General features: G+C 46.1%; 1 protein-coding gene across 2 annotated transcripts in view; it reads right to left on the bottom strand.

The window, feature by feature from the left end:
• COBL (cordon-bleu WH2 repeat protein) overlaps window positions 1–22,647 on the bottom strand; it is a 255,236-nt gene that overhangs the window by 110,499 nt on the left and 122,090 nt on the right. For both annotated transcript variants that reach the window (XM_032304816.1, XM_032304817.1), the window contains one exon: window positions 21,216–21,290. In XM_032304816.1, coding sequence (XP_032160707.1) covers window positions 21,216–21,290 — 75 coding nt within the window. The remainder of the gene's footprint in view (window positions 1–21,215; window positions 21,291–22,647) is intronic.

The following is a 22,647-nucleotide window of genomic DNA, read 5'->3' on the forward strand; positions in this document are numbered from 1 at the left end:
AACATGGGTGCTGGAGAAGAAGCCTGTCTTTAGGGGTGCGGATGACGCTGACCGCACCTCTGGTCACTCGGTGACCTCTCTCGCCGCCACCTGTTCTGGGGTCCTTGGGGACAGACACTCACACACCTTAGGAGTGCCCGCTGAAGGAGCTCATGGGGGGAGCTTTCATATGAATGATGGGTTCTCTGTAGTTAAATATGTAGGGGGGCATCTGGTTGGCTTAGTCGCTGGAGCATGTGACCCTTGATCACAAGGTTGTGAGTTCAAGCCCCAAGCTGGGCATAGAGCTTACTTAAAAAATAAAAATTAAAACAAGGCAACCCATCACATTCAGCAGCAGCCCAGTGTTTCCTGCACTCGGCCTCCAGTCCTATTCTATTCTGCGAGCATATTATCATTCGGTTCCCCAAGAACATCTTCGAGACTCAGATTTCCTTGTCCATAAATATTAAAGGCAAAGCAAACACCAAGATTGCTTTTGGTGCAAGTTTGTGCTTCCTCGGAGATGCCAAGCACCAGAGGAATCCAGTGCCTTGTTCATGAAATGCACCATTCCCAAAGGAATGGGTGGGGGAGTCTACAGGAAACAGGGATCTACAGGAAACAGCCCAACACCCAGAAAATCTGTTGATGCCTATTTAGGCTTCCGCAGCAAAATGTAAAAAAAAAAGTATAAATGTTTGCCCCAGTCCTTGCATTATGCATACAGTGGACTTGTTACCGAGCAAAAAGCCAAAGCAGCACGAACTCTGAAATATCGTCTCTTATCTTACATCTACCTCTGTATGAACTATGGGGCCCCAAGGAGACAGAACTTGCATTTACTTAATAATGCAACGTGCACATAAAATGACGTCAGTGAAGCAAATCAGAGGACGATCTTGAAGTCTGGAGCTGGGGCCGTGCTTCCGGGGACGGCTGGCTGGCTCGCCAGTGAAAGGGGACTGCGAGCATTGTTCTGAAGGTTTGTTAAAGCTTATGAAATATGATGGAGAACGAGACACTATGCTGCATGGTTATCTCTGAAGCAGGCATGGCCCCGTTCGGCATCCCGCAAACATGACATTCTGGACCATGCATTTCACAACCCTGTTGCTAATTGCTCTGTTCACTCCACCCTGTCTAGACTCAGAACATCAATTCCTCTTGTCCTCAGTCCTCACCACAACTATGTGTGCCTGACTGATCACTCCACACTGCTATGAATTCACCTCTGTCCTCTCCATGCCCTGAGCGCTTTGTGGCTCTGCGCAGACTATTCCCTTAAAAGTACTTTACGGGTCATCCATTGTATACTGATTTCAGGCTTTAATCCTATAATCCTACTGCCATTAATAGTACTCTGACATCTCAGTGAGGCCCTGAACATGGTTCTCCTGGTAGAGCACCGCCCCCCCCATGCACACACAGGCAGGGGATCTTACAGTAGGAATGTTCCCATCTTTAGAACAGGAAAATTCCATTGACTTCAAATTGTTGTCAGCATCTAGCATATTTCTGTTATGTTAGAGGTGGTTTCCATCTGCTCTGATACGTATTTTTGGGAAGAATGTCCTCTTAAAGGCCAGGTAAGATGATCTTAGAGAAAGCCAGGAGCCCAGAGCATACCTCTTCCCAAGCCCTTGCAAGCTGTGGTGTCTGTTACCCCCGACATGGGGCTTCTCATGATCCGTTATCTGTGTTGTTGGAACACCACTCAATTTTGATACGACAGGTTTATTTAGTACTGGTCTGCTCCATCTGGGCCACACAGATCTCTCCCAACACCCCACTATTCCCACTCACAGGCAGGCAAATCTCAGGGTTCACTAGACCAGGGTCCAACAGCACTGCTCAAGAATTCTGCCATTCAGTTGTGTTTCCCAACCTTCAACCCACGGGTGGCCAAAATATTCAAAACATTTTGACTGGCCAGAAGATATCTGTGAGTCAATTTTTTTTCTCCCCCTTTTTACCTTTTGATTCCCTTCATCCATTTCTCCACCCTCCCCACCCTCCACTTCTGGTAACCACTAGCCTTTTTTTTCTTCTTAGATTGCACGACAAGAGAGATCACACAGTATTTTCTTTCTTTACCTACCTGACTTATTTCACTTACGTAATGCCCTCAAGATCCAGCCATTTTGTCACAAGTAGAAGATTTCATTCTTTTTCATGGCTGAATAATATTCCATTATGCATATGTAAAATATATATTATATACACACACGTACAGTTTCTTTCTACACGTGTCTGTAGGTTATTATGTGTTTCTATACCTCCACTATTGTAAGTAATGTTGCAGTGAACATAGGAATAAGTGCATCTTTTCTCAGTGTTTTCATTTTCTTTGGATAAATACCCAGAAGTGGAATTGCTCTATCTTCCAATAGTCCTGGTTTTACTTTTTGGAGGAACTCTTTTCCATACTGTTTTCTGCAGTGGCTGCACCAATTTACATTCCCATCAACAGTGCATGAGTGTTTCCTTTTTTTCCATCCTGAAACTTGTTATTTCTTCTCTCTCTGATTATATTCATTCTACTGGGTATGAGGTGGTACCTCATTGTGGTTTGGATTTGCAGTTCCCTGATCATGAGTGATGTTAAGCATCTGTTTACCTTTTGGCCATCTATATGTCTTTTTTTGGGGGAAAAAAAAAAGCCTACTCAGATCGGCCCACTATTTAACTGGATTGTTTGTTTTTTTTTGCTACTGAATTGTTGGAGTTCTTTATATACATTGGATATTAACCCCTTATCAGGTAAATGATTTGCAAATATCTTCTCCCATTCAGTAGATTAATTCCTTTGCTGTGCAGAAGCCTTCCAGTATGATGTAGTCCCACTTGTTTGTTTTGAAACAAACATCACCAAGACCAATGCTAAGGAGCTTACTACTTATGTTTTCTTGTGGGAATTTTATAGTCCCAGGTCTTACATTCAAATCTTTAATCCATTTTGAGTTAGTTTTTGTGTAATGATAAAAGTTAGTGGTCCAGTTTTCCTAACACCATTTATCAAAGAGAGCATCCTACCCATTGTACATCCTTGGCTCCCCGGGATAAAGGAACTGACCATACATGCATGGGTTTATTTCTGGGCTCCTTATTCTGTGTCATGCATCTATGTGCCTGTTTTTATGCCTTCATTATACTGTACTAATTACTATGGCTTTGTAATACAGTTTGAAGTCAAAGACAGGAATACCTCCAGGTTTGTTGTTCTTTCTCAAGATTTCTCTGGTTATTCAGGGTCTTTTCTAGTTCTCTACAAATTTTATGATTATTTATTCTATTTCTTGAAAAATGGGATTGGAGTCTTTTTTTTTTTTTTAAAAGATTATTTATTTGTCAGAGAGAGAGAGAGAGAGAGATGACAGGCAGGCAGAGAGAGGAGGAAGCAGGCTCCTTGCTGAGCAGAGAGCCCGAGATGCAAGCTCCATCCCAGGACCCTGGGATCATGACCTGAGCTGAAGGCAGCGGCTTAACCCACTGAGCCACCCAGGTGCCCCATGGGATTGGAGTCTTAATAGAAATTGCACTGAATCTGCAGATTGCTTAGGGTAGCATGGACTTTTTAACAATATTAATTCTTGTAATCCATGAGGATGGAATATCTTTTCCTTTATTTGTGTCTTCTTTAGTTTCTTTTATTAATCTCTTATAACTTTCAACATACAGGTCTTTCACCTTCTTGGTTAAATTATTCCTTGCTATTTTATTCTTTTTGAGGCAATTGTTAAATGGGATTGTTTTCTTAATTTCTTTTCATGATAGTTTTTATTAGTGTGTAGAAGCACCACTGATTTCTATATATTGATTCCATATGCTGCAACTTTATTGAATTTATTTGTCCTTACATTTTTTTTTGATGGTATCTTACGGTTTTCTCTGTATAATATCATGTCATCTGCAAATAGTGACAGTTCTACTTCTTCCTTTCCAATTAGGATGCTTTTTCTTTCTCTTTCTTGCCAAACTGCAGTGGCTGGGACTTTCAATACTGTGTTGAATGAAAGTATTAAGAGGGACATCCTGCTCTTGTACCTGATCTTAAAAGAAAGACTTTCAGCTTTTCAACCATTGAGTATGATGATCACAGATGCAAAAAATCTCCACAAAACATCAACAAGCTGAGTTCAACAATACATTAACAGGAACACACACCATGATCAAGTGGGATTTATTCCAGGGAAGCAAGAATGGTTCAACAGCGGCAAATCAGTCAATGCGATACTACCAGATCAACAAGATGAAGGATAAAAGTCACAGGATCATCTCAGAAGACCCAGAAAAGGCATCTGATATAAGTCAACTTCCATTTACGATAAAAACTCTCAACAAAGTGGGTACAAAGGGAACATACCTCAACATAATAAAAGCCGTAGATGGCAAGCCCACAGCTCTGTGGGGGTTAACTCTTACCTTCCTTCTTTCTCCACTTCTGGAATCTGTACATAGAATATAGAAAACAATCTATGGAAGAACTTGGGAGGAAAACACTATTAAGTCGCATATCCTTTAAAATGCGGACTCATCAGTATTAAATAAAAGGGAAAACCAAGATAATCCATATAGCTCAGAATCGGTAAAGCCTGGCCCATGTCTTATTCCAGTTTGGGGGCTTTTCTCCTGCTACAAAGTAGCAAAGTTTTATAAGGGACAGACCGTGGCTTTCCAGCAAGGGATCTGGTTTCCTGTTCTGATCCAAATGGGTCAATAACTTTTTTTTTTTTTTTAAACATCAAGTCCTTTTCTGTAGGGGAATGAGTTATGCCCTTCCCTAATGGTTGGCACTGAAATCCATATTTTGGCTATTACTATCTTATTTTTCAGGAAGTTTTTCTCCTGTGACTTCAGCCCGATAAATCATTAAGGGAAAAGCCATGGATAATGGAAAGAGAAAGGAACAAGGTGAACACATCCTTCATATCCACACTTCATGAGACTTCAAACAGAGGGGAGTAAGCTTGGCCAGACTGGCTGCTGCCAGCCGGAGGGAAGTCAGATCGGAGACAAGGCTAAACTCTTGGATTCACAACACCACTGATGCACACTTACTGCACTCTGTGTAAAATGATCACTTGATCCTATCTCCCACACATATCTGGGAGAAGAAGAAAAGGAGAAGGAAACTCATAATTCCAGCATCTGAGTGTCCACTCAAAATGAGGTCAACGCTGTGACAATGGATTTTGCCATAGAGCTCTAATTTCAAGGAAAGAATCGTTATCACTGTTTCTGCTGGCAATGCATTCCTCATCTCAGCATGGTCTCCTTATGTTTGACTGTCACTGTGACCCTGGGGTGCTACACTGCTGGCTGGGACAACAGCATCTGCACACATTCCAATCAGTGGCCAGAACACCCCACTGCCCCAGGCTCAGTGGGGAGCTCAGTCACAGAGCACCCATGAGCTACCGGGTGGTGGATGGATGCCCTTGATGTGGCCCTCAAAATGAGTTCACCCCTCACCCATCAGGATGGTAAGGCAGCCCTAGCCCCACACCATACAGCAGAGGGCACCCCCAGCTGTCCCGGACCAAGGGCTCCCATGTAATCCTGACGGATGCTCTGGGAGGGCTGGTTTCCCTTACAATCACTGTGGGGTCCGCAGCACTTGCATCTTCACTTGATTGACCAGAGGTCAGTACTATGCAAGACACCAATTATGTCCAAGGTAAGCACTGCTCTTTTCCACTGAGCTCAGACTGTCACGGTTTGCCTTCCTTCGCTTACGTTCTTACCCCCATCTGCATAAAGCCTGTTTACAAACACAGCCTGGTGCACGCCTGAGGAGGGAATAGTCCATCCATGTGAACAGGACTCAGTGAACTCTGGCCAGAATGTGCTTCTAGGCAAGAAAGATAAATGGGTCAACCGGTCATTGACATCTTTCTGTTGAAGATAAACTGGTGGGGTGCCTGGGTGGCTCAGTCGGTTAGGCATCTGCTTTGGGCTCAGGTCATGATCCTGGGGTCCTGGGGTCGAGCTCCACATTGAGCTTCTTGCTCGGCAGTGTGTGGGGGGATGTCTGCTTCTGTCTCTCCCTCTGCTCCTCTCCCCTGCTGCTCATGCTCTCTCTCTCTTTCTCAAATAAATAAAATACTTTAAAAAAAAGACAAATTGGTTTAAAAAAATAAGGATGAATAGTCATTTCTGTTCCCATTTCTCAAAAGTATCCATTCTGGCAAACATGACTAAATCTTGTGAGAACAACTGTGTAATTCCATCTACTGAAAGTCTAAAGTCAGAGTAGATCCTTTGACGTAGCCGCTAGTGAGGCATTCAGGTACGGCTGTCGTTCACAGATTAAGGGAAGCGTTTTGGTTACAGTGGGTGTAGTTAAAATAGCTGTTGGCAATCCTACTGGCTCATGCTCTTCTAAATTGGATCAGACACTTTCAGGACGGTGCCATCTTGGAGTTTTGATGGTGAGAAGAGCTGAAGCCCGAGAACAACTCAGGACAGCCCAGCTGCCTGGTGCTGGGATTAAATCCGGTCCTGGAGCCCAGCTGCATCCCCTCTCCTTACACCATGCTGCCCCCTCCTGAAAGGCTTGACTATCACCTTTCTCCCTTTCTAATGCCGTGTCCAAGAATCAAGTGGGAGAGACGATGCAGTCAGACCTGCTGTCCCCACCACCTCTCCTTCCAGTCCTGGGTTTGGCAGAATCCAGGGCAGGATTACGTGCCGCAAACCAGATGGGACAGACAGACCCTGCCGTCCTGCCCACACTCAGGGGACCGGCCTGGCAGAGCAGCCCAGACATGTTCTGGTGAGGGAGGAGAGGATATTCTCATTCCCATTCCAGGATGGTCCTGGGCAATGGGTGGGACAAAGTTCCCTTCCCAGGAAGGTGCTCCATTTGCTTTCTCTTAACTTCAGGGCAGGACCATCCTGATAGACATGCCCATAGCTGAACCCCACAGCCCAAGGAAAGTGGGTGCTGGCTTCTGGTACCTGGGACTCTGGAGCTGGTTTGGAGTAAATGCACGCCAGGAGGGATAAAACATGCCAACATCATGGGAACTGATCCCGTGAAGGGTCGGGAGTCGGAACTTAAGAATCCATGCTCTGTTAGGTGAGATGATGGCAACCACCCGTTTTCCTGGCCATGGTCTCCACGGGAATGCCCAAGGGGTGGCATTTCTTTAGAGGAAAAGCTGCAGAAGCTGTTTGGTCGAGATCGATATTTCCGCCCCCAAAATACGGGGCCTCACATAAGCTCTCTGATGGTGCTAAGCGTCACAGCAATTCTGGGACATTTCTCCACGGGCAGGATCTCTTCTGAAAAGGAGCAAACCAAGGGCACCCCACTGGTAGGGTCTGATTTTCTCCTAACAACACTCAGTGAAGGCATGGGGGGTGAGCTCTGATCCTCTCAGCCATTTGTGTCAGGACCGTCTCTAGAGCGAGACCTGTTCACAGACATGGGAATGTGCAGAGCCTGTTGATTACTTACAACAGGCGACTTCAGTAATGACCTCAGAAAGCTGGGGCTTCCTGTGAGCTTGTGAACGAGAAGGAAACAAGCCCCTGTGTAGATCAAGATGGTAATAGGAGCTTCCCATGCTCAGGAAGGCCATGATCTTGGTGAAAAGCGTGCCGCGTGGCCCAGGGGGCTTGGGAGACGAGCTCCGGACCCAGCGGGCCCATGTGAGAGTGCAGATACCACCCGGTACAGAGGCATGGCAGGTGTGCAGGAGGGAAGTCAGATGTATGCTATATGGACAGTGCAGCTGCAAGTCTGCACAGTCAGAGGACTGGCTGCATGTGGGGCTCTGGGGAGGACCCCAGCAGAGAGTGGTGGGCAAAATTCATAGACCCACACAACATGTATGTGTGAGATGCCTGCTGGGTCTAATGTGAGATTCCAGCTCAGGAAACTCAAACCCTGTTTTGCAGAGGAACGTTCTAATTCACATAAATGATAAAGCCTGGTAACGAAGAAAGCCAAGGTCTTCCCTTTCAAGTGTGCAGGCCCATCTCCGACCATATACATGGTGGCATGCTCTGAATGCCGGCTAGGAAGTTTAGTTTGCTTGGGCTCATCAGCAGTAAGATCTCCTGCATGGTGCCCTTATGATAATGCATGTTCCCCCAAACTGAACAAGGCCTCTCGTCTGGAGTGGCTGTTGAGCCCATGATTTGTTCCATGGGCCAAATGAGGAAAGGGAACGAGAACCCGGCGGCTGGCTGTCCGTGGTGAGCTGATCCAGGTGCAGAATGAAAAGATGCCACGCCGTGACCAGCAAACAGAAGCAAGGTGAGAGCAAACCTCTTTGGGCGACATCTGTTTCTAATGCGTATGTCACATCGGTGAGGCCCCTCTGTTAACTCCAAGGCACTGAGTCACGAGCTGGGGGAAATCAAGCAGAGGAGGTGTCTCTTCTGGTGAATGAAGCTTCAAGCAAAAAAGGAGGGTGTTTTCAAGAGGCAGGAATCACCCCGTGGTCCCGCCGTGGCTTTCTGGGTTGAGCTGACTAAGCCTCCAAGGTGTTGTTCAAAATGCTCATTCCTCATTGGCACATTGCTGTCTTCATGGATCACGTTGTAGAGAGAGCGGCCACGAAATTCCATGTCCGAGGGGCGCCCGGGTGGCTCAGTTGGTTAAGTGTCCGACTCTTGATTTCAGCTCAGGGTCATGAGATTAAGCCCCACGAAGGGCTCGGTGCTGGGCATGGAGCCTACTTGGGATTCTCTCTCTCCTTCTGTCCTTCCCTTCTTGTATGCATGCACTCTCTCTTTATCTCTCTAAAACTCAGTCCTTGTCGACAAGGACTTTTCAGTCCTTGTCGACATCTAGGAGTGGGACTCTGGGTCACATGGCAATATTCAATACTGAACTGACTGGGAAACCAACAAACTGTTTCCCAGGGAAGGTGTGATCTTTTGCTTTCCCACCAGCAAAGATGAGGTTTCTAATTCTTCCACATCCCAAATACTAGTTACTGAAGGAAGTGTGTGTGCCTGCAAGAGCGGGGCGGGGGTGGGGGCAGAGGGAGAAAGTCAAGCAGACTCCCTGCTGAGCGCAGAGCCGGATGCGGGTCCCATCACGGTGCTCGGACTTGCATTTCTCCAGCGAACCACCATGGTGAGTGTCCTTTCGTGTGTTTCCTGCCCATCAGGCATCTGCTTTCGATGGCTGAGTTTTAAGAGCCATGGGTCAAGAATCAAGGTTAAGAGCCACTGTGCCAGTCTTCGCCCCTGACCATCACAGCACACGGCCTGGTGTAGGGGCCGGGAGAGAGCTGCAGGGCCTCAGTCGCCAGCACCTTCGGGGGCCCTGACCTCTGCGGGGGCTGGTCTTTGTATGCATGGCAACTCTGCACAAGCAGCATCTATCTGAGTGTGCAACCCCGCCCTGGGACTCCCCTCAGGAGAGCACACCTCAAGGCAAATGACGATGATTTTTCAGGGCAAACCTTCAATGGCTTTCACGTGACTGCAGTAAATCATTCGGAAGCTTTGGTATTTTACTACTCACAGTGCCCAGTGACTCTACCCTAGACCCACTCTCAGAGGCTCTGATGCCCCAAAGGACACTCAGCTGATACAGTGCATATTGTCACGGTGATAGGGAGGGGACCTCAGAGCACGCACGTCCTCAGGTGGCCCTTAGAGTTTGCCTGCAAAGTCCGCAGCAGGTTTCCTAAGGTTCTCCTTCATGATCCTTTGTGCCTGACCTTTAGGGCTAAGATTCTGTAGTTCTTCTGACATGCATGCTGCATTCTTCCGTGAAGACATTAACTTTGGTTGCAGGTAAAGAGAGAGACAGGAGGAAGATGGCTTCTGGGGACCTGCAAGTCCCAGAGCATGGGGGTGGCCTGCCCAGGGGCCCGGGGAAGCCGGGGAGTCAGAAGACCGGCCCAGAGAGCAGGAGCCGAAGTTGCCATCTGAAGGCAGGTAACGCAGAAGGGGCATCACAGGAGACCGCAGTACCGCATGCAGCCTTCCCGCTTCAAGGGGAACCAGCCAGGAGGAACACAGAAGCACGACGACAGTACCAGCGTGGTAGCTATAGTAGATCCGGAAACCCGAGACAGATCTGCGGAGAGGACTGCGATCCTGGGAGGGGTGTGATGCTCTCATCTCTGTAAGGGACCCGGGCAGCTGGCGGGTCCCAGCTCCCGGTTACAGGTGGATGGGCACGGCTTCAGTGGGCAGACTCCTTGCCCTCCAGAGCCGGGGTCACAGTGGGGAGGGCAGAGGGCGGGGCGAGGCACCAGAAGGGACAGAGGGTCAGTTTTCATCTCTCCTTGTGGGATTCTAAGGTCACCTCCACTAGCCCTACACAGAAGTATGGCAGCTCGTCGGTTCTGCCCTCTTGTCAGTTGGGGTCCCCTCCTGAGCGACCCCCTGGAGCCCCTTTCCCCTTCATCTTCTCCGTCAGGAGCAGCTGCCGCCGAGCGGTAGCCCAGCGGTTCCCCCAGCATGCGAGGTCTCCTTTTGGCCTCTCTCCTTCCTGGGCAACATCAACACCCTTGGGCTTCCTACAGCTCTTTCCAGAGTCTCGCCAGTTCCCTCCCCAGAAGTCGGCCAGCCTTCCCTCCCCAGGGGTCCTCAGGGCTTCTGCTCTGCACCTGTCTGAGATCTGCTCCCCCAGTAGCCCTTCCCTAACAGACCTGCAAGAGAACATCAAGTGAGGGAACCTTCCAGAGTCTCAGCAAGGTGGGACATGTGGGGGGATGACTCGGGCGAACCCCCAGTCCCAGTCCTGCAGAGAATCCCGGCCCCAGCCGGCCTCTGCCGAGCAATGTCCCCCAGGCATGGAGAGAGAAAGAGAGAGAGAGAGAGAGAGAGAGACAGTGTGTGTGTGAGAGTGTGTGAGAGACAGTGTGTGTGAGAGAGTGTGTGTGAATACCCATACACACATACACCTGTACAGTAATTCAATTCTGCCACAAAAAATCTCTCAGTGTTCCCATTTTATCCCAGAAAACTCAGCCCCTATTTCTGGATCATGGTGCCATGACCCTGACACAAACCTCACCTTCCTGCGCTGGGGTTGGCTATCAGGCCCTGTACGGGGTCTCCTGGCCTGGAGAGAAGGTCTGCCTGCTGGTTTATGGAGCACACACCCCACAAAAGGCCTCTTCCCACACACTTGGCTGCTGCTTGGCTGGCCTCTCCTCCATCCTCTGTGAGTCCCTGTGAAACACCAGGGCCTGCCGCCTCTCTTACAATTTCCACAGACGCCACAAGCACCCGAGTTCTGAGGCCCGTGGTGGTGGGTCATCTCTGCCCAGAACACCACTATTTGGGTGTTTGCCCTGGAACCTCCTGTACCTGAAGGTCTTGGGCAGGTGTGTCCAAGCTCCTGGTTTCTGCCCAAGTCACACTGCCTTCCAGAGTCACGTGTGTGCATGTGTGTGTGTGCGTGTGTGTGTGTCACACTGCGAGCCAACACCTTCCCTGCTCTGGCCACAGCTTTCTCTCTCACTATATGAGCAATGCCTATGCTGGATGCTCCCTTTGCTGAAACGAGCAGAGAAAGTGATTCTTCTCATTTTTAGGGTGTTTGGGGAATTTTCTATTTCACAGATTTGAGTTATTGCCAAATGCATTTCACTTATTTTTCCAGAACGTCTGGGATTATGTACACAAATGTCGTCACTTACTTCAGACCGCTCTCACATTTTTTTTCCCCTTTCATTAAAAACTCTGGCAGTTGACACCCTCTAGGGAGGGACTTCCACGCATTTGTGCATGTGCGAACACATACACACACGCACGGACACTCACACACACGTAACAGAGTACTTATCTCTTCTGCAGATCCTCAGACATGGGAGGCAGAGAAGGGGACCCCAAACGTGTTGAGACACAGAGAATAGTCACACCCCAGCTCCGCAGGGTAACCCGACCGCAGTCGCCCACCAACAGGAAAGGCACAGAGCATGTGCACATCCCACACTGAGATCAGCATCACTTGCGGACCCCAGAAATAGCTTCACCGCAGCATTCTAGGAAGGACCCCAATACTCATAGCTGCCACAGACCATTAAAATTACACTTAACAGGTCATATTACTCTTCTATTGTGAATGTCCTGGACCCAAATGTTACGATTTCCTGGAGAACCTGCAGGGAGCAGGTGATTCTTAGTCTTCCAGGAGAAAGCGGAAATCTATCCTGGCCCTGGGACTCCCCCATGCCCTTCCCCAGGGGACCTCATGACCTGCTCGCCTGTGGCCTGCCTGTGGCTCACCTGTGGCCGGTCCTTCCTCTGGGTGTCCAGGTGCTTTAATGATCTGTGTTCTGCACTTACGCCCGTGATCTCAGGATAAACCATGCCCCACTCAGCGGTCATGGTTTGTAACACACACACACACACACACACACACACACACACACACACACGCTAAAACTAGGTTACAAAGACATAAGCAGCAGTGAAGGAAATGCTGAAACATCGTTGTGTCCGAGGGGCCAGAAGAACGTCTGGGAAGTGCTGCGGGGGCACGATATAAACCACGGGCGGATATACGTGTTCCGGAACCCCTGCCAGCTGCTGATTTAAGGTGAGGAACTGAAGCGGAAGCCGTGTTACCACAAGGTTCAGAGGGGCAGTCACATCACTTATTGGGGAAGTCCTTGGAACGACCACCAACCCTCACACTCTCAACACGCTTGGCTCAACACGTTATAGCCCAGACATTCTTGGGGTCAGACCATCCCTACCACAGCGGGACCTCCAGGGCCTTCAGGAGGAGGCAACTGATGACCCCAACCCACGCCGCAGACCCTCCCTTACGAGCATGGCTACAAAGACCTGCATGTTTCCCGAGTGTGGAGGACCCCTGCCCTAGCCCGCTGGGGGTCATCACTGTTGTGTGCCTGAGGTTCCCCAGATTCTAGTGCTGTCTTCCTTGCTGGGTCCTGATCGCCACGGGGGGACTCAAAGGCTCCTACGACACACGTCATGTTTGCAAAGAAGCCCCCCTGGCAGACAGAGGACGCGTTTTACCCGCACGCCATTGACTCACCACATTCGTGGACTAGGCTTTCAAACTCTCCTCCGTGCTTCTCAGTAACAGATGACCGTGAATTTCGCTTTGTTGGCACCAATTACCACGGCCGGTAGTTACAGTCACAAGATACGGAGCAACTGATTTTCTTGTTTTTCTGACTTTCTTGTATTCTCTTTGGTAGCTTTGATAATTATTTTATCTCTTTTTAAATTTTATTTTTTTATTTTTTCATCGTGACAGGTGCACTCTTTGCCCCCCATCCCCCACCCACCTCCCCACTGGTGACCACCAGTGTTCCCTGTTTGTCTCTCTCTGTTCTTTCCCTCTGCTCATTTGTTTTGTTTCTTAAATTCCACATATGAGTGAGATCATACAGTCCCTGGATTTCTCTCACTCATCTCATTTAGCATTACACTCTCTAGCTGACGTCATTAGAAACGGCAATTTTCAAATAATTAGAATAAAAATAAGGAATCACCCATATGTGTATGCTAAAACAAATGAAATCTCCCCAAATTTATTTGTATAGTGAGATTCCATCACTGAATTGATTTTTATTTGGTTAATTAATATGTCACTTACTTATTGAGATTTTGAAATTTAATTGAAAATCAATTTGCTAATTAGTATTAATATTTTATGACTGTAATATTCAGTCACTCTACTACCAAAGTGTGATTAATGAGAAACTGACACACTTAATATGTGCCATTAATTTAAAGTTGCTGGAGATCTTGCTGTTGCTTCTGTTTTCGGTTTACAGCATGTCCAGTGACCGAAAATCTCATATGCAAGGTCTTATTCTCCTACAAAGTAAATACGTAAAATGGTTGCCAAAGGTGAGAAGATGTGAAGTGAAACCACTTCCTTAGAGCCTCTCCCGAGCTACCATCAAGGTAGGAGCCAAGAGCCGCAGACAGGGCAAGCAGGGCCGGGGCTCCGTGGCCCCAGCTCGGGGGTGGTGTCGGGGACCGCCAGTGACCCAGAAAGCCCACTATCCTTCCTCTGACCTTGCTGCAGGGGCTGTCACCCAGGAGCCACTGACGCTACATTTCCTGGGCTCCTGGCAGCCACCTGCAGCCTTGTCATCAAGTGCCACCAAGAAACCGTGAGTGGACAGGACATGCAGAAACTTCCTGCGGGGCCGCTACATCAGCGCTCCCTCTAGCCGAGGGACGGGCAGAGGACAAGGACCGTCTCACACACCTGTGCTGCGGAAGCTTAGTGCTCATTCCTGTAGAGATCCCATCTTAGGGGTCTATGAGAGGAATCGAGAACTTCCAGTCGAGGTGCCACAAAGTGATGGAAACCTGTGCCGGGCTGTAAGCATCTATGTGATTCCCCCATCCCACTTGTAAAACTTTCCATACGCCGCCCCTCTCTTAATTTTGAGTACAAAATGCATTAGAGAAAGGTGGAAAGCCATCGAAATAGCCCTTCAAAACTGATTTATAATCAAAATGAGTTCTACATCACAAACACGTGGCTCAGCCCCCTGGACATATTTTCCTGCTCTCCGTTTGTGGATGGTCCAAAAACCACAATCAATCAGGTTTTCCAAGGCCGGGCTCTGCTTGTGGAACACTGACCCCTGGTGGCAGAAACGGGTCAACACACCCTCCCAGAGTGTCTTTGCAAGTTCTTTCAGATCCCCTTAGAGGCTGGATTTGGACTCAGGCATTCTGAGTGCAAGTTCAGCATCTCCAATAAGCGGGGGACCCGGGGGAAGCTGAAACTGTGGAGTTTCTTTTACATCTTAGTTTGGAATGACTTTTCCAAAAGAAGTGCTGTTTCACTGGGCTCCTCAGTGCAGGCCCCCAACACTGCAGATGTCCCCATTAGGGCCAGACTACTCTGTGGGGGACACTCCCATCTGGTCCCCAAACACAGATTCTCCATCCATGAGAAGCAGGCACTATGATGACGGAGGATTTCCATAACTGCCTCGACAGGGCAAGCAGTCAGAGGGCCCCAGACAATTTTAATTTATTTTTTTGTTTGTTTTGTGTGTGTGTGGTTTTTTTTTCTTTGTTGTTGTTATTGTTGTTTGTTTCTGGTTTTTGGTTTTTTAATTGAGACACTGATTTTTGAAAATCAGTCACCAAAAAGACTTTTTAACTTTACGGTAACAAACAGTGCAATGGCATCCGATGTAGCTCACATTGATCAATTTTAAATTGGTCAAATTTACAGAATCTGGCTTTTTTTCTAACAAAGGTCAGGCGCCCATAAATGGTCAGTTACTATGGTTCATTTGCCAACTTGCCCAATGGCCCCCAGTTAGTAACAGTCACCAGGATGAGAACTTGGGTCACTTTCCTCCTCCATCCAAGCATTCTCCACTTCATGGGACCGATGTGGTATTCTGAGGTGTGTGGCATTTTTGCATGCACAATTACAAATTAACTCAGGTATCTCGTTTTGTCAATGTGTATGGTTTATCACTGCTGTTCATGTGATTTAGGGACAGGTCAGATGGTGGGAACAGTGGTCTGAGCGCCATGTCATCTCACCATTAATCACACCCAGGGATGATGGACCACGTCCCCTTCATGCGTCTCAGGGCCCAAAAGAGAGAGATGAGGGAACTGTGTGCTCTGCATGGATACGGAAGGGAGATTTTCTCAGAAAAATGCAAAATCCCAGGAAAACAGCTTGATATTCCTTGGGAGGTGATTACACTTACTGATTCAAGGACCCTTTCAGAAAATGAAGATGATTCCTGGAATAGAGTAAACTTTGGTTTACATGAATTACCTTTACAGGGAAGATCTGATTACTTTGGCCATCCTCATTAGGATATTTTCTTTTAGGGATGCCTGGTGGCTCAGCTGGTTGAGTGGCTGGTTCTTGATTTCAGCTCATACCATGATTTCAGGGTCTTGGGATCAAATTCCTGCATCAGGCTCCACACTCAGTGGGGAATCTGCTCGAGGTTCTCTCTCCCTCTGCCCTTTCCTCTCTCTCACTCTCTCTCTCAAAGAAATAAATTATTTTTTACAGGATATTTTAATGTAAATCTATTCTCTTCAGAATCTTTTTTTTCTCTCTTCAGACTCCTATGATGAACTGCTCATATTTTAAGGGAAAATATGCAATAGTTCCTACAGACTTTCTAGTAAAGCTCTGAACGAGCTTACTGACATTTCAGAGGGCTTCCCAGAGCGTTAGGTGAGCTCTGTGACCGCTGATCCTGCAGAGTGGGCAGGGCTATACCCACTATACAGATGGGGAAAGTGGAGACAGAGAGGTCCCTTTGCTGTGTGAGATTGAAAGCCTTGCTCTTTCACCTAAAGTCAGTGGGGTGAGCAAAATTTATAAAAACAAGAGCAGACTGTTTATAAGAAAAGTTCCATCACCAACACTCCATGCTTGGTAGACGTGAGCAAAATATCAAACCTAAGTTAAGACATAACGGACAAAGAAATTTGAGCATGAGGGGCATGTGGGGGGCTCCATTGGAGAAGTGTCTGCCTTTGGCTCAGGTTGTGGTCTCAGGGGGTCTTGGGATCGAGCCTCAGACAGGGCTCCCTGTTCAGTGGGGGAGTCTGTGTCTCCCTCTGCCTCTCCCCCCACAATCATGTGCATTCTCTCTGTTGCTCTCTCTTAGACAAAATCTTTAAAAAAAAAAGAAACAGGATCACGAACATAAAATCCTTCAGCAAACAGAAGCCACAATCCAGATTTGGTCAACTACTCCGCCTCTGGAAGCTGGGCAGCTTCTGCGTCCATGTGAGGAGGATGAAGTGAGAGCACAGAACTAAGCAGGGGCCCATCACAGGCTGGCACCATGATTTTATTAAGGGCTGCCCTGCCCTATGGCTTCAAGCCCTGCAAACTCTTCTTTGGAGGCCAATAACGAATCTACCACATTGCAGCTTCATTCATTAACTTTGGGTTTCAGTAAAAGTTACCCTTCATTTAGAAAGATGAAAAAAAAATCCCAGAAGACACTCCATATCAGTGTATCACGCTTGTCCTCCTTTAACGAATCGCACAAACGGACAGACTGCAGAATGAGTGCCAAGAGGAAGTTCTCTGGAGGTTTGATTCCTACTTCTCATTATGAGTACGTCTGAGCACTTTTTCATTTATTTATGTACCACTTACATTTCTTTTTCTGTGAACTTTCTATTCGTATCTACCTTGGTCAGGATGTCATCTTTATTTTATTTTAAAGATTTTATTTATTTTAGAGAAATACAGAGAGAGAGAGGACGAGAGTGGGGTGAGGGGCAGTGGGAGAAGCAGACTTTCTGCCAAGTAGGGAGTCAGATGTGGGGCTCCGTCCTGGGACTCTGGGATCATGACCTGAGCCAAAGACGGGCCCTAACCGACTGAGCCACACAGGTGTCCCCACTTTTCTTGTTTTAAATTGAAGTAGAGTAGACACGGTGCTGTATTAGTGTCAGGCATACATCCCAGTGAAGTGACAAGTTCGTACATTATTCAGTGCTCACCATGACAGGTGTGACGTCACATTACACAATGGTATTACAGTATTACTGACTGCGTTCCCCATGTTGCACTTTCCCACGCTGTGACTGGAAGCTTGTGCATCTTCATTTCCCTTCATCTCCTTTGCCCATCCCTCTCTCCCTCCCTTCCAACAACCACCAGTTTGCTCACTATATTTCAGTCTGTTTCTCTTTGCCTTTTTTTTTTTTAAAGATTTTATTTATTTATTTGACAGAGAGAGCGTATAAGTAGGCAGAGAGGCAGGCAAAGAGAAAACGGGAAGAAGGTTCTCTGCTGAGCAGAGACCCCCTGCTATGGGGCTTGCTCCCATGACCCTGGGATCATGACCTTAGCTGAAGGCAGAGGCTTAACCCACTGAGCCACCCAGGTGCCCCTCTGTTTGTCTTTTGTTTGGTTTTTTAGATTCCACATAGAACGGAATAGACAGAAAAGATGTGCGACATATACACAATGGAATATTACTCAGCCATCAAAAAGAATGAAATTCTTGCCATTTGCAATGATGTGCCATCCACAGACGGAGCTAGAGGGAATCACCCTAAGTGAGGTAAGTCAGATGGAGAAAGACAAACACCCTGTGATCTCCTGTACATAAGGCTGTCATTATTTTTCTAATTCCAATCCCCACTCCCCAACATTTGTCATTTAGATTTTTACTTTGCTGATAATATTCTCTCTTCCTTCTCTCGTTTTTGACTCAAAATTTTTTCCCTTGATGTTAAAGTAACCAGCATTTTTTATTAATTATTTTTACTAACATATATTTTTTGTCCCCTGTCAGGGGTACAGGTCTGTGAATCATCAGGCATATTCTCTTATGGTTTGTCTCCCTCCTGATCCCATCTTGTTTCATTTTTTCCTTCCCTACCCCTGCAAACTCCCCACTCTGCCTCTCAAACTCCTTATATCAGGGAGATCATATGATAGTTGTCTTTCTCCGATTGACTTATTTCACTAAGCATATTACCCTCTAGTTCCATCCATGTCATTGCAAATGGCGAGATTTCATTTCTCTTGATGGCTGCGTAGTATTCCATTGTCTATATATACCCCACATCTTCTTTATTCATTCATCTTTTTTTTTTGGTACAGGTCTGTGAATCACCAGGTTTACACACTTCACAGCACTCACCAAAGCACATACCCTCCCCAATGTCCATAATCCCACCCCCTTCTCCCAACCCCCCTCCCCCCAGCAACCCTCAGTTTGTTTTGTGAGATTAAGAGTCACTTATGGTTTGTCTCCCTCCCAATCCCATCTTGTTTCATTTTTTCCTTCCCTACCCCTGCAAACTCCCCACTCTGCCTCTCAAACTCCTTATATCAGGGAGATCATATGACAGTTGTCTTTCTCCGATTGACTTATTTCACTAAGCATATTACCCTCTAGTTCCATCCATGTCATTGCAAATGGCGAGATTTCATTTCTCTTGATGGCTGCATAGTATTCCATTGTCTATATATACCCCACATCTTCTTTATTCATTCATCTTTTGATGGACATCTAGGTTCTTTCCATAGTTTGGCTATTTTGGGCATTGCTGCTATAAACTTTCGGGTGCACGTGCCCCTTCGGGTCGCATTTATATCTTTAGGGTAAATACCCAGTAGTACGATTGCTGGTCACAGGGTGGTTCTATTTTCAACGTTTTGAGAACCCCCCATGCTATTTGGTTCCAGAGTGGCTGCACCAGCTTGCATTCCCACCAACAGTGTAGGAAGGTTCCCTTTTCTCTACATCCTCGCCAACATCTGTCATTTTCTGACTTGTTAATTTTAGCCATTCTGACTGGTGTGAGGTGGTATGTCACTGTGGTTTTGATTTGTATTTCCCTGATGCCAAGTGATGTAGAGCACTTTTTCATGTGTCTGTTGGCCATCTGGATGTCTTCTTTGCGGAAATGTCTGTTCATGTCCTCTGCCCATTTCTTGATTGGATTCCTTGTTCTTTGGGTGTTGGCTTTGAAAAGTTCTTTATAGATTTTGGATACCAGCCTTTTATCTGATATGTCTTGTGAGTATCTTCTCCCATTCTGTCAGTTGTCTTTTGGTTTTGTTGACTGTTTCCTTTGCTGTGCAAAAGTTTTGATCTCAATGAACTGTCAATAGTTCATTTTTGCCCTTGCTTCCCTTGCCTTTGGCGATGTTTCTAGAAAGATGTTGCTGCAGCTGAGGTCAAAGAGGTTGCTGTCTATGTTCTCCTCAAGTTAATCAGCATTTTTGGAAAGTGTTCCCTCCTCTCAATTTTTCTGCTAGTACTTACATGGTTTCAATCTTTACATCTACCTTTCTGTTTGCTTTTTATTTTAGTATTTACAGTGAAAATGTATATGATTTTATCCTTCTCTTTGGGCTCTTCAATGATCTCAAATCTCTGTATAAATAAGTTTATTTCTCCCCACCGATTTGACATGTTGCCTATATAGTATTCAATTTCTGTCTTTAGTTGGCTCTGGAGTTTCTATTGGGTTTCACTGACTTCTTTGTGGTCAGTATAACACAGTCTGAATTACAGAGGCATTAGAAGCTATTTTAAAACTACCCAGGCTTATCCATCACCCTGGTCTTTCAGAGTTTTCCTAGCTAGTTATTAGTTGCTTCTTTTTCTTTCTTTTTTTTTTTTTAAGCTCTACAACAAAACCCAATCAACATAATAATGTTGAATCTTCACAGCTAAGAATGTGGCATGTTTTCCATGTGTACAATTCTACTTTTGTGTGTCTTTGTGGTATTTTATAATTTTCCTTAAAAATGCTTTGGATATTTCCTATGAGGTTTTTGTCTGAGCTCTACCTATTTATCTATGTCATGAATGTATTTCCTTGTGTTGCACTGAGAGAAAAGAATCACACAAATAAGTAATGCCCACCACAAAATTTATGCTGTCATTCTTTGCTGTTGGAAAAGTTATAATACCTAGTGCACTGAAATAAGCAAATAGGTGTGAGTAGCCAAGCCCTCTAATGTAGTTAAATAAATTCCCACTCAAACACAAATGTAGCTTATAGAGTACATGGAACATTAGAAGACATTTTCCAATAGGTTGTGGCCAAAATCAAGACTACAATTGCAGATTGACTCATCAATGGACATTTCTAACTGTTCTCAGTTGTTTAAATCTGTTTTATAGCAAAGCAAATGTCATTGCTGATGTGGTCATGGCAGGTGAAGACTTCCTTAAGATTATACAACTCAAGGGGCGCCTGGGTGGCTCAGTCAGTCAAGCATCTGCCTCTTGATTTTGGCTCAGGTCATGATCTCAGGGTCGTGAGATCAAGTCCCATGCTGGGGACTGCACTGGATATGGAGCCTGCTAAAGATCTCTCTCCCTCTCCCTCCACCCCTTCCCTGCTGCTCACAGACCCACTCTCTCTATCCAAAAAAAAAAAAAAAAAAAAAAAAAAAAAAATAATTTTGAAGTGGAGTTGCAGAGTTAGGAACTGGTAGATTTTAGGATAGGAAAGAAGGCCATGTGGTCCCAAACCCATCAGCTGCTCCTGAACGTATGGAAGAAATTCCAGAGGGCATAAACTCAGTTAATCTAACCAAGGATCCTCCTGATCATGTTGACAGTACAGAGAACTAGGAACTAAAACACCACACAGCTTCCAAATGTAGCATGGGCAGGTAAATGAGAAGCCATACACAACGTCGTGCCTCTGGACTGAACATACAAAACCCAAACAACTTAACTAATCTACAGTCCCATTTTCCAGAAGGTCCTGTGAAGCAGTGAGAAGCCCACCCGTTGGCAAGAAGCACCTTCGGGTTTAGTACTCACGTTTGAGCCCCTTCCCAAAGCAGACTGTGAGGTGTCCTCATCACTGTCCACACCGGACCGCCCGATCTGCTCAGCCTGGAACACAGACACGCAGCACGTCATCTCCAGGTCAGTGTATGCCCAGGCAAAAAAGTCATCCTTGGCGACTGTGACAGCACAAAACCAGTGTGGTCTTCAAGGCAGCAGGCTCTGACCTGAGTGGTTTGTAATCCATGGCCAAGACCCTCAGCACAGAAACCCCAAAGCCTGGAACCAAAGTACTCACTGATCCCAAAACCAGTTTTGAAATTCACGACTCAAGGGAGGGGTGCTGCTTTTGCTTCTTTCCAAGAGCATATATTTAGCTTAGAAAATATGTAATATGAGAACAGTAGTTTCATGAGTGTGAACTGATGGGATTTGCTCACAAAACCAATGAATTAACCAGTTGGGGGGGGGGATTTTTGAGCTTTAAATTCAGTTTACCACTGCACTGTTTATACAGAAATAATTCACCAAATAATGATATATATAGAAATGATTCACCAAATGTCCCCCTATCTGCCCATAAAAGAAAAACAACAATGACAATGACATATCGCTTGATTCTTCAAGAGGACATTTTGTGTGACAGCGTGCCAGCCACCAGCTATAGCATTTGACCCCAGAATGCTAGACCCATTGTTAGGCTGGGTCTTAGAGTGATTCTTAGGTACTATTTCAGAACCTCTGGGTTGGGGAATAAATAAGTCAAAATTGTACAAAATTATCACATTCTGAAAATAATAAAATAGTGAACTTTTAAAACACAAAGATATGGGCCCTCATCTACTTCAGCCAAAATGATATCCCTCAAATATATCCTCTGTTGAGAGTTTACACACACACGTGCACACACACACACACACACACACACACACATTTTTGTTTTGTTTTAAGAAGATATTGTAAAGACCTCCTTAGTTTTAATTGCCTTGATAATTCTCCATCCTTAGTGGTCTGTCCTCTTGAGACACTTGTGGACTATTCGGCATCATAAGATTTTAGAAAACATGTAAATAATGATTACCTCCAAACCCTCTTAGTGTTAGGGCAAAAGAGTGGAATTCCGGACCTTTCAAACATGTACCGTGTGAACGAGTGAGGAAAGCCAGAGCTTTAGAAAGATAGGCTGGTTGGGACTCAGTCATCAGACCGAGGGTCAGCTCAGAGGTACGCAGCCTTCTTTCCTTCACCCGTGAAATGCGGTAAGTAGTATGTCTCTCACCAGGCTTCTAGATTAAATGAAGTTGCATTTAGCGCATCTCAAACCATGAAGAAAAAAAAAACAAGGAAGAAGTTGATGCCCCAAACAACACATAATCCAGCAAGGATACAACTACGTAAGAGAGTTTTCGAGCGACACAAAGTAAGACAGGAAGAGAGAGGCATATTAGAAAGGAAAAATAATCCC

Source organism: Mustela erminea, chromosome 11 (genome assembly GCF_009829155.1).
Source record: "Mustela erminea isolate mMusErm1 chromosome 11, mMusErm1.Pri, whole genome shotgun sequence".
Taxonomy (NCBI): Eukaryota; Metazoa; Chordata; class Mammalia; order Carnivora; family Mustelidae; genus Mustela; species Mustela erminea.